This window comes from Argopecten irradians, unplaced genomic scaffold (assembly GCF_041381155.1).
Source record: "Argopecten irradians isolate NY unplaced genomic scaffold, Ai_NY scaffold_1093, whole genome shotgun sequence".
NCBI classification, from domain to species: Eukaryota; Metazoa; Mollusca; class Bivalvia; order Pectinida; family Pectinidae; genus Argopecten; species Argopecten irradians.
Genome location: NW_027188560.1, coordinates 1 through 13,157, shown reverse-complemented (window position 1 = coordinate 13,157; position 13,157 = coordinate 1). Strand labels below are relative to the sequence as shown.

Sequence of the window (13,157 nt, the reverse complement as noted above, 5' to 3'; positions counted from 1 at the left end):
CGTACTTGACCTGGTAATCACAAATGAAGAGCACATGATTAGAGACCTCGAAATCCAAAGTCCCCTGGGGAAAAAGATTCAGCTGTATTGTCTTTGACTTTCAATGCTAACACTAAGACATATGGGTATAAAAAACATCGGAAATTATCTAAAGGTATTGAAAAGCAGAAACAGACCAAGAAATTGAAAATCAACCAAGAAATATGAGGAAATTAATTGGGAAGATGAACTAAATTCTGAAGATATTGAAACATAACTGGATAGAAGAAAAATAAAGGAGCTCGAAGACAGTAACCTGTAAAGAAAGTACATCTAAGTTGTTAAGGCAACACGTAAAGCTAGGAAAAACTTTGAAATGAACATTTCAAAAAACACTAAATCTAATCCTAAAGCAATCTGGCAGTATGTCAACTCAAAAAGTAAGACCAAGGCTGGGATTGGAGATCTATGCAAAGATCCTGCGGATCCAAAATCAGAAAAAACAAACAACAACACGGAAAAGGCTAATATTTTACAGGAGTACTTCAGTAGTGTGTTTACATTAGAACCAGAAGAGGAAATACCATGTATTGAACCAAGAAACATTCAAACACCACTCAACAGTATAGAAATAAATGAAGTTGAAGTTGAAAAGTTGCTGAAAGGTTTAAATCCCGAAAAATCTCCGGGTCCTGATGGTATACACCCTCGGCTAATCAAGGAAACAGCTGACACTGTAAAGATCCCAATTACAAGATTGTTCAGGCAATCATTAAAAAAAAGGAAAGCTCCCAAAAGCATGGCGTACGGCAAACATCAGTGCTATACACAAGAAAGGAAGTGTCTCAATTGCAGGAAAATTACAGACCTATAAGCCTCACTTCAATACTATGTAAAACCATGGAAAAGATCATTCGAACACATATTACCAAACACATGTCAGCCAATTCACTTTTCACAAACAAACAGTATGGATTTATGTCAGGACGATCAACAGCATTACAACTCCTTAATGTCCTAGAAGAATGGACAGAAGCCCTAGACAGAGCCCTGGATATATAGAATGTATATACCTAGATTTCAGAAAGGCATTTGACACCGTCCCCCATCACCATCTGATGAAAAAACTGGAAGCTTATGGAATCAATAAAGAAACCCTCACATGGTTGGAAGACTTCCTAGTAAACAGACAACAACGTGTTATTATCAACGGCGAAACATCCAAGTGGGGCAGAGTGACATCGGGAATACCTCAGGGTTCGGTGTTGGGGCCGCTGCTGTTTGTCATCTATATAAATGATCTGCCTGAGATGATTAAGTCAGCTGTTTACTTATTTGCGGACGACACAAAACTATTCCAGATAATTAACTCACAAGAAAGCAAAAAGTCAATACAAGAAGATTTGCTGCAACTCACACATTGGAGTGAGACTTGGCTACTCAAATTCAACGAGGACAAGTGCAAGTCACTACACGTCGGGAAACACACTGGAGGGGAACACTGGATATGTGCTTAATAATACAACATTAGAAGAAGTGGAAGAAGAAAAGGACCTTGGGGTCATATTTGATAAAGAGCTTACATTTGACAAACACATTAGCGAAAAAGTACAAAAAGCAACTTCAATTTTCGGTATGATCAGAAGAACATTTAAGTTCCTAGATTCTAAACTATTTATTCCACTTTACAAATCTTTGGTAAGAACCCATCTGGAATATGCAAGTGTTGTCTGGAGACCATATAAAATGAAACACATTGAACAGTTGGAAGGAGTACAAAGAAAGGCGACTAAACAACTACCGGGAATGGATAACCTATCTTATCCTGAGAGGCTTAAGAAGTTAAAACTCCCAACCCTGAGTTACAGACGTGTACGAGGTGACATGATAGAAACCTACAAGGCAGTTACAGGGAAATACGACAAAGGAGCAACCCAGTTCATAAGGATGTGGTCCGACACATCAGAGAGGTCTAGCACTAGGACAAACTCGCTGAAAATATTCCCCCAGCATACTAAAACATTGATCAGGAAGAACTCATTCTCCGTTAGGATTGCTTCAATATGGAACAACCTACCAGACCATGTCGTTACATCTAAGACATTGGACACCTTCAAAAACAGATTGGACAATCACTGGAACGAACAGGAAATCAAATACAATAACTATAAAGAGAATATCAGCTAGGAAGTGACTATAATCATAATATGTAACTAAAAATATTACGAGTCCAGCAAAGAGGATCTATAAGGAGCCTGTGCTGGAAAACATCATTAAGAATCATTAAGAAAAACAGATTTTGTATGCATTCATTTCACTTTCTGGTGATATTTTTCCATTGCAAATACAAATAGGCTATCTCTGATAACTCTTTCATTAATCCAATCCAACAGCTAAGCGAGGAATCACACGTTTTTTTTTATCCAGCACTCGACTCTTGTTCGTATAATCCGCCATATTATAATTGATGATGGGTACCTTTTTGGTGTACTCGCCCTTACCCGATACTACACTGAAATTCTGTACTCAGACTCTGTATAAATTAAGTTTCATGGTTTAGGTTCTTAGAAGAACCTTTATTTGAGATACATATATCATTAATTGAAGAATCTAACTTAAATGGAGACTCTAATGTTGTACTTGACCGTTACCACATTGATATTGTAGCGTTTAGTGTACAGACACCGGGTATATGGTGTTTCCAGTCCGGGTCCGGGTATGGGGTACATAATATCCACACAAACGTGTGTAACGACATCGGTGATATCTGACTGCATTTTCCACGTTCATAGTGAAATAAAGGTATGTTTATATATTATTTCGTGTTTGAAGTTGTGTTTTCCATGTCGAAAATTTATTTAAGAATATATTGGTATTAAATATGTACAAAAATACTACATATTTATCAATGTTTGACGGAATTAGGGCTACTTTTGTAGAGGCAGGTGTACCTCTTCCAAGCGAGCCGTTGGTTCCCTTGTCCTTTTATATAGTATATAGTACACATGTATACACAGCAAACTTTCTCACAACCTACGTTACAAGTCCCTGTGGTTAAAGTCATTATTTCAAGTATAAATCCTGATGGACCTGCATTTTTTTATACAGGCCTGTGAGGGCTTTGTCAAGGCACGTCTGAAAGCAATATAAAATTACCAGGTCCGTGTTTAATTAATAAACGAACAACTAGGTCCAACCAGTCAAACCGCATAATCGAAAACGGCCCTGGTGCTTGTCTGATAATGATTTGACAGCTGTAACTGTTAATGTTAGGCCTACTGTACGTACAGTATGTACTGTAGACAGAGAGACAGATTATTCGGTCTAGATACTGTAAAGATTTAGACCAATTCCAGCCTAAAGTTAACAGGTGGTTAAAGTTATGACTCATGAAAAAAATCTACAATTATGAAAATCTCGTATTAATATTTTGATATTTTAAAATAAAATAAATTTTTAGGCAAAACTTATTATATTGTACTTAGCTAATTGTACTCTAGTTGTTAGGAATGCAAGCTTAAGTATGAAAGGGATTCCTACATCAAAAGAGTTATCTCCCCTGACCTGTCAGACAATTATTTTCTTGACTACATTTGGTTTATTTTCTCTGTGTTATACTATTTATATTTGCTTATTGTATGCATAAATAATTCATTTACTGTTAATGGCTAGAAACTTTTATATTAGAATCCTAGGCAAGTGTATTCATCACCAAGGCCAATGATATTGATGACTGCTCTAAACTATATACCGTATTTTCCCTATTAAGAGCACCTCCTCTAATAAGGGTGCCCCCACGTTTTTTGCTGAAAAAAATCATCTAATTTCATACAATTTTTATGCCAGATTGTGGCGATTTGTCTCTGCAGACGCTAATGAAATACAGTTTTACATCAACCTGATGCCTAACAGATATCCAATCAGCTTGTACAACTTAGGACATCTTTGCCAAGTATTTACACATAGAAATAGCGAGAACGCCATGTTAAACATAAAACGTGTCACTTAAATGCCCCACACACGTGTATGGATGAAGACTAACTGGCAAAACATTTTAGCGATGTCTATACAGATTTTATTAATACTTACTTTATATCTATGATAAAGGTTCCTTACTAACAGGAATATTATCATTTCTAAGCATGTTATTGTGTGCTCTTGTCGGTATTGCCCTACATAAATGTAGAATTCAAACACCAGTCCGATTAACTCAGAGGTTGAGGACTTGTGGTATTAATTACTATGTCAGCTAGACATTTTAACTACTCTACATCTGCTTGTACAAATTAACAGGAAAATCGTTATGATTAAACTCCTCTGACCTACATTATTTTTGTTATTAATTCCCTTTCGTCCATAGTCCGTCCATCCTTCCGTCCATTAACAATTGTTGTTACCACTATTTCTCAGAAAGTACTGAAGGGATCTAGCTATCTCAAATTTCACATGCAGGTTCCCTTAGGGCCCTAGTTGTGCATACTGATTGTTGAACAAGATGGCTGACAGCTAGGCCGCCATCTTGGATTTTGATAGTTGAAATTTGTTACCGCCATTTCTCAAAAAATACTGATAGGATCTGTCTCAAATTTTATTTGCAGGTTCCCTATACCTAGCACCATGCACAGTTGTGCATATTACATTTTGGGACCTATCGCTGAACACTATGGCTGACACTCAATCAAGGCCACCGTCTTCAATTTTAATAACTGAAGTTTTGCTATATCAAGTACAGAAGAGATCTGTCTCAAATTTCACATGCAGGTTGCCCTAGGGCCCTAGTTGTGCATATTGCATTTTGAAACCAATCAGTGAACAAGATGTTCGACAGGCTGCAATCTTGAATTTTGATATTTGAAGTTTGTTTCCGCTATTACTCAGAAGGTACTTGTTTCCGCTATTACTCAAAAAGTACTGAAGCGATCTGTCTCAAATTTTATATGTAGGATGTTTTCAATTAAAGTTTGAAAAGCAAAGAAAAGATCCCTTTTTCCATTGTCAGACATAGATCATTCTTTGGTGGGCGCCAAGATTCCTCTGGGATCTCATGGGTTTTTTTTCTGTCATGTAACCTGAAAAATATACATGTATATATATATTGTTCTGGCCTTATAATATGCAGCAAGATACTCATCCCTATTCTTTCATATACCCTTGTACCAGTTGTTAAATCAGGTGAGTGAGGGAAATACACATGTAATGTGTGAAATTTGTCGGTAGTCCCTGTAATAAAACACCTTCCTCTTAATGATTCAAACACTTTGAATCTTTAATGGAATCATAATTCATACCTGCATGAAATTGTGCATTCATTATTTCTTTGTGATGTTTAGATTCCAAGACCATATGTCTTCAATGAAGGATAGGTAAGATAATTTTTGACAGAGTGGGTCGGTACTATGGTAATTAGCAAGATTTTATTTTCCAGGGGACTGTTTCAAAGATAAGTAAATGTCTTAGCTCTGATGCATGTTGTGTAGACTGCATGTGTTTAATTGTATTGTTGAAAAATACACGTCACAGCAAAAAAAAAACTCTTTAAATTTTTTTCAGTCAAAATACAGCCTGTGTGTAATTTTTCTTCAAGTTCAACATGTAATAATATATATTACTTTATGAATTAACAAAGTAAAACCTGTGAAAGATAGACTGGTGCACAACCAAGCTGTGGGGTATGAAATAGTCTGCAAGGTTTACACTCTTTAACTAAATTTTTGTATAAAAACCATTTCCTATTTGTTCCTTGGGTGATCTCTATAGACAGGTTATACTGTAGTTTGATCTACAATTTTTATTTCAATCCCATTTTAATTTTTTATCATAAGTGGCGTTTGGTTTTGAAGAAGTGACTTAATTTATTTATCAATTACTACAAACCTGTAAACATTGTCTTTCTCCTTATTCTCTAGCTCTCTTTTTTTTTTTTTTTTTTTTTTTTTAAATATTTTTTTAGGGGTACACATAGTTTAAGCAAATATGCAGGGTTATAAAAATCACAATTTCTTCAACTAGTTTTATGACAAAAGATTACAGAATATAATAAAAATTAAATATCTTCAACTAGTTTTATGACAAAAGATTACAGAATATAATAAAAATTACATATATTATTAATTCAAGACTTCCTACATGTACCCAGTATTAGCTATATAAGCTAAGATTATCTGTAATATTCATGCATACAAATTATTTAATTTTAGAATCATGTCACTGACATTGTCCAATGCATCCGCGAGGGAATGGCTGGCTCGCACCCGGGAAGGCATCAAACCATGGGGAGAATTCATCAACACAAGCAAGTTCAAGACACCTAAATCAGTTGCACCTGTTCCAAAAAGAATAATGAAAAACATTGAACATTTTCAAAGCAATTACCTGTTTGTGTTTTCTAGGATTAGTCTTGTTCTGTGTGTAAGTATGTATTATGGTGGTATATATTGATAATAGTGTATGCTTAAGATTTCTATTACCCTAATCTTGGTATTCCAAGTAACAATGTCTCTTGGAGGCAGGTAACATTATGGATTCTTATGTGATTTCTATTCATGCTAATACAGACACAATATTAATTTATTGTTCTCATTGAGGAGTCATTCCATTTTTAAAACAAACATAATTAGTTTTATAGTTTTATAGTACAAATAAGACATGTTTTCCTTGTGATTTTATGATGCATTATAATGATCAATCAATCTAATTAAAATTCAATGTACCTTATCTACTCCGTAAATTTGTTCTTACAGTTTTCGGAGTAGATAATAAACATTGAATTTTAATTAAGATAGATGATAAGTTTTGATATAGGCGTAAGTTTTGTTCACAAACAACAAATCTATCTAGTAACCACCACATCCTTTTCTGTACTGTTGTAGACTGACCTCCCCTATGTTATTGATCGCCATCGCCGCATGTTTAGGTGCATGCTACATAATCAACATCAAAAATCAGGAAAAGAAACTGTCTATAATGGGTAAGTATAATTCACAGCAATATAAGTTACACCTTAACCTCTTATAAGTCAAGTGCATGTTAAAAAATCAGGTCATGTTAAATTATTGTATACCTCATACACATCCTGCTATTTATAGTATTCCTTAAATCATGATTATTGCAAGATTTTAAAGCTGCTTTATAAAGCTGTTAATTATGTTAAGTCAATTTACTTAAATGCTAAATTTACCTTCAATTTTATGTATGCTAAGGTTTGAATTATACTTTCAGAAAAAAAATTCTGCTATCAATAATAATGGATCTTTCATGAAATACTTATGATGCCATACTATAAAGGCTGTCAGCCTTATGTGTTACGTTTTTGCTTAATGGTACGTGCTTCCGGTCCTTAAATACGGATCTATGGAAATACATAGGATTTGTTTAGCACTACATGTATATATGCCACCCAAATCATCATTTTAAAAGTCAAATAAAGGCAACTTCATCCACAGAAAAACACATTTTTTATTTGAGATCTTTTAATTGAAGCACTTTAAATTGGATGGATACTGTGATTATATCGCTATAGGAACATGGAAGAATGTTATGTTGGAGAATTAGAAGTCCTTGCTGCTGTATTCAATCGACTTTATCTGCTATATATGTTATACATGATGTGGTCCTTGTATATAAAGTGTACACTATCTAGTGGAGGTATCATTTATCATGTATTAAAATCAAGCATGAATAAGTATTTTATTGTACCAGGTTTTTAGTGACAGCTAGATAGATACAGTATACATTGTATTATGAAAATATCGACCTGTTTTCAGGTGGATACGGTGATTTATCAACCCAAGGCCGAAGGTCGAGAGTTATGTCACTTTCGAGAGTTGATAAATCACTGTATCCACCTGAAAACAGGTCAACATCTGTTTTATTATGTGGCATTTACATGATGTAAACCATTTGATGACATGTATATGTACATTTTTTTCATCTTCATGATATTGAGCAGCCCCTCTCCCTGATACTCAATAGTTCTGTTGAAAAATTTCAAAGAGAAAAATATATGCTGATAATATCGATAAAATAGAGAAAACACTACGTAATACATTTTACTTGTTATTTGGAGAAAAAAATGAAAAATATGTAGTCACAAACATTGGCAGGGTCACATTGATTCCAGTAAACCTGCTGCTCTCTGTCACATCTCGCTGAATGATGACGTCACAATAGATATATTTGACGTCACGGAAATTCCCTTTACACTATATTTGGGTACGACCTGGACCCATTGGAATCTTATATCAACCTGTGAAGTGATTGTAACGTCTTTTTACATGACATCACAATTCAAGATATCTATATTTGGGTACGACCTGGGGGTTTTGGAATCTTATATCAACCTGGGATGATGTCACAATGCATAGTTCGGAATTTTCTGGTGGATTTCATGTTGTATCATGGCGGGAAAGTGTAGTTTCAGCCTATCAGGAGCGAGCAAAACACACAGCCATATAATAAATATCATTATTATTTGAACTTATAATACAATAATTGATTGGTGTTAACATATTGATGTTGTTTTTTTTCAGGTAAAGAATTAAGTGTTTCACAGCAGTATGCAGCTGTAGGTCTCTGTTCATTCCCCCTCTTTTGGCTGGCTGGTGCAGGCTCTGCTGTTTTCTGGATTATTGGTAGGTATCAAGTTCTATCCACTTGTCTATCAGTCCAAAAAGTTGCAAGAATTTACTGATATTTATACTCCATCATTTGATTAAAGTCAGAAAAAAATTCAAACTAATCAATATTAAAACACACTGAAAATTGCTTTCTGTGGGCCACGTGTGAGCTATATATGGTGAAATTATTTTTTTTCTGAAACTCATGAAAATTCTGACAATATAGAGACTTTGAAATACAGGACTGATTTTAAAATTTTAATTAAGAAATGAAGACCAAATTCAATCATTGTAATCTCGCTTTCATTGTATGGCCTTTACTTATAATGTCTATCAATCCTATCAATATTCTCATACGCCAATGGCAGATTGCTTAGAATTATTAGAACCCCAAAAGGGCCTTTTCCGTCTTGCATTTTCTGCGAAGTGAATTTTCCAAATTGCGAATGGGTACAATGCATGCTCTTAAAATAGACTACACCTAAACAGCAGCAGATTACCCGTAGACAATACATCGGTACAAACAAAATTATAGAAATACAAATATCTGACAGGAACAGGCAATATGATACTCAAAAATGTGAGCATTTGTAATCTGAAATATCTATGATATAATTATATACTTACAGGTTCACACTTTATCACGTATTTTGTTTATTTTCTAGGTGCCTCATTTTTCGTGATCATGCTGCATGCCTCATTTTACACCCCTGGCAGAAGATGGTGAGGACATTGATCTGGTGATGGATGAAGTTGTGTGATAGAGTTACTATTCAGCAGTGTTTCATATTTGTTGTAGCCTGGTAATCTTTTCTGTTTGAGAAGGTTTTGGTTGTTAAAATTAATTCCTACACTGAAAAGCAGATACATGTCTCATGTATAATGCTGAAAGAAATGAAAAAAATATAATAGTGCCATTCTTCAGTTGATTTGAGGAAAGTGATCAAAAGAAGCATGCATTTACTGCCGTTCTATCATAAGATTGCACGATTGTGTTACAGTACTAGTGTATCGACTCACTGTAGTAGATTACATCGCTACATGGTACAGGTGAAGTGTCTATGTAACACGCGTTGTGATTGGCTGAAGTGTGTATATAAATAAACGTTACACAATGCAACCTATTTGTGCAATCGGGACGTTGTAAGTACATCGAAACAATTACAAATGTTCATAGATAAACATCTGAAAAATTAATATTTGTAAAATAGAAGTATTACGCTGTAAAAATAAATAACGCTGATATATAGAATTCGCGCTGTAATATACATGACTGTTGGGTGGTTTTTTCCGTAGGACACCTAGCACATGTAACGAACTTGACTGACAGAGTTTCCTGAAATAGCTGTTGTAAATATATAAATAAGATGATTGAAAAAAAAATCAAACATGGAAAGAGATAACACACAATCAGGTTATACTAGCTGCAGAAGAATACATAATATTGATTTAAACATGATAATACTGGTACCGTTAATGAATAAATATGAAGGTCAAGAAGAAAGTATCTGCTAAAACAACTGTTCAGTTTCATAATTATGGTAAGGTATATTTAAAATGTCAATTTAACTCTGAATTTGAACTTTATACTGAATAAAAAAAGTGTGGAAGTACTAAAAAATCGTCGATCGCCAAGCTGCCAACGCGTGCATATTATAAGTTACCGGTAAGATACATGTGTGTTTGCACATGTGTAACGTTACGTTACTATTTTAATCTCTCGCTAAAATTGCGCCAAAATTAGAAGCGGTTCAACCGATCACAGCCAAAATTAGAAGCAGTCCTCAACCGATCCTATGTCGACATCTCAAAGCCACGAACCGATCTAAAAGTACGCGAAAGGGTAGTGAAAATGTACAATGATGGCATGGGGGTGTCCTATGGAAATATATATAAAGCGGCCGACGTTTGTAAATCCACCTGTCGGAAACATCGCAAAGTTGTGCGAGGAACAACATGGTTCTCTGCTTCCACGTGTTCGGTCTATCATGACACCAACAAAGGTCAGTGAAGAAGTTGTTAAATTCGTCGAATATCGGAAGAAAATGAGACCAAGCATGGCAGGCTAAAAAAACAGCTTTACTGTGCACACACGTTTTTCTCTTCTATTTTTAGATCAACTCAGCCAATCACAATGCGTGTTACATAGGCACTTCACCTGTAACATGTAGCGATGTAATCTACTACAGTGAGTCGATACACTAGTACTGTGACACAATCGTGCAATCTTATGATAGAACGGCAGTAATTGACATTAACAACTACATGTACATGGATACTGAATAGGGAATCTCAAGCAATATATGTAATATATTAGACGAACACTATATGTCAGTTGTTTAAACTTTCAATACAGATAACCATATAATACTGTATTCGACCTAACAAGTGCTCATATACAGTTTTGCTCTTTTTTATGCCGGGCAATTGAAAATGAGACCTGAAAAAGGTGAGGGTAGGGGCACTTATAGGGTTGAATACAGTACATAAAAATGTAAAATGATGTTTTATTCTATTGATTTTCTCTCTCTCTAAAAAGAGAAAAATGTACACCTCTTATCGCACAATGAAGAATACTTGCCATATTTTCATTATACTATGCAAAAAAATGTATAAAAGTATGAAAAAAATTTCAAAAAAATGTGAAATAAAATTAAGCAAATTTAATTGGACTACATATAATTAAGTATCTATCACTAATCAAATTGGTAACCCATACTTCTGTCAGTTCTGCCAAATTAAAATGGTTTTCTTATGAAAGCATTTATTTACATCGCTTGTAGTAATAAAAAAGACCTAGTCACATGCAATCGTTTTACAAGGTAGTGTCACTATCTACTCAGAATTAAAAAAGTTTTGTAAATTTCAATTTAAAGAGACAAGTATATTTGTCCATGTGCACAAAGGGTTATTTATTTTATACCATTATTGTAATATTGTACGTTTTTGTATATATCTTCATTTATGTTATGTACTCAAACTTGATGATGTATATATAGAATTTATAATATATATGCTATACCTTTAATTTATTATGAGGGAGATACACTGTCATGCAAATGCAGTTTATAATTATTTTTATGTCTATTGTTGGAACCTTCTGTTTGAATGCTATGAGTGGAGAGAATTTAGTGAAAAGTTGAGTTGTAAAAATAGCTGAGACAAGTCCATATTTTTCTTCATTTGTGTAAGAAACCGCATGTGACGTGGTACATGTGAATGCTTTCTAGCTGTTCGATTAAAAAAGTTACTAAAAATAGACTATTAAATTACCAAAAAAACTGTTCTATATTGCTCTGTTGGTTTTATGATAAAGACAATATAAGAATAATACTTCTGAATTTTGGTAATGGTTTTTTGATGGATAGAACTTGTTCATATTTTTGAAATATTCTATTTTTTTAAAACAATTCCTTTGAATTAAGCACAAACTATTATTGGACAAAAGAAATTAAAGAATCATTTAGCCATGTCTTTTGACAGACACAGATCAGTCCAACAGTGTGTTGAGGTGGGAATCAGAGGGAAAATGAAAATAAAAGAGGAAAAAACATAAATTGTATGGAATTTTTTGTCATCTGATCTTAGGAGTGTGAACTTTCTGCCATGGTACTTGTACCATCATCGTCCGTCGTGCAGTCTTGTAAATAGGCGCTGTGCAGGTTTAAGTTCTCTCCCATTCCACTGGTGGGACTTAGCTAAAACTTTTTTTTTATATTTCTTTTATTTTCCATTTTATCATACATGTATAATACACAACATTATATCAATCATACTTCCACAAACAAACAGAGAAAAAACCCACACACGCAAAGACACACATACTCCTCACACATATAGTCATATAAACAAAACACTGCACAAAAGACAACACTAAAACTACATTTTACAAAACATAACAATATACATTAGAAAAGCATTTAGATTAAATTATATAGCTTAAAAAAAGACTATGGTGGTCAACTACTTGGAAAAATATACCTGGTAAGCGCATTAAGAAAGAAAGGTATGATGACATTTTTTTATTTTTTATTTTTTTTTAAGTAATCATGATAATTCTAGTAAACTTTGCCATTTTACCCATTTCCTGTCAAATTTAACTTTCAGTTTATTATCACTAATTTGTATATTAAATTTCTGAATATTGTACTGATCTTTAATATGATTTATGAAAGCTGTGATGGATAATGGTGTTTTTAGACATCTGGACTTATATATATACCATTTAATCATAAGAACTATTTCATTATCAATTTCGCTATTTGTTACTCTATTATGAAATCCGAAAAGCAATGTTTCTTTATTAAATCTAAAGGGAATTAGCAGAGCATCAATAAAATATTCCAAAGTGTTGTAAAAACTCTTGAATTTTGCAACAGTTCCAAAATGCGTGCTCAATAGTTTCTATTTCATCATTACATAGCGAACAAAAAAGGGCTTTCTGTAATACCTAATCTAAAAAGATGAACATTTGTTGTAAGTATATGATGGTTTATTCTATACTGTAGCCACTGCAATTTTGTATTTTGAGACACAAGAAAAGGGGTTCTATAAATCATTTTC

At 33.8% G+C, this 13,157-nt stretch overlaps 1 protein-coding gene and 1 pseudogene across 1 annotated transcript; both read left to right on the top strand.

Annotated features, from left to right (window-relative positions):
* Window positions 1–1,725: 1,725 nt before the first annotated feature.
* Window positions 1,726–2,166, top strand: LOC138313942 (uncharacterized). Its single transcript, XM_069254170.1, has one exon. The coding sequence runs from the start codon at window positions 1,726–1,728 to the stop codon at window positions 2,164–2,166; it is 441 nt and encodes a 146-aa protein (XP_069110271.1).
* Window positions 2,167–5,307: 3,141 nt separating this feature from the next.
* Window positions 5,308–12,151, top strand: LOC138313940 (prenylated Rab acceptor protein 1-like; annotated as a pseudogene).
* The last annotated feature ends 1,006 nt before the right edge of the window (window positions 12,152–13,157 follow it).

Coding starts and splice junctions, on each gene's coding strand:
- LOC138313942 (XM_069254170.1), top strand. CDS start 1,726: ATGAAACACATTGAACAGTTGGAAGGAGTACAAAGAAAGGCGACTAAA.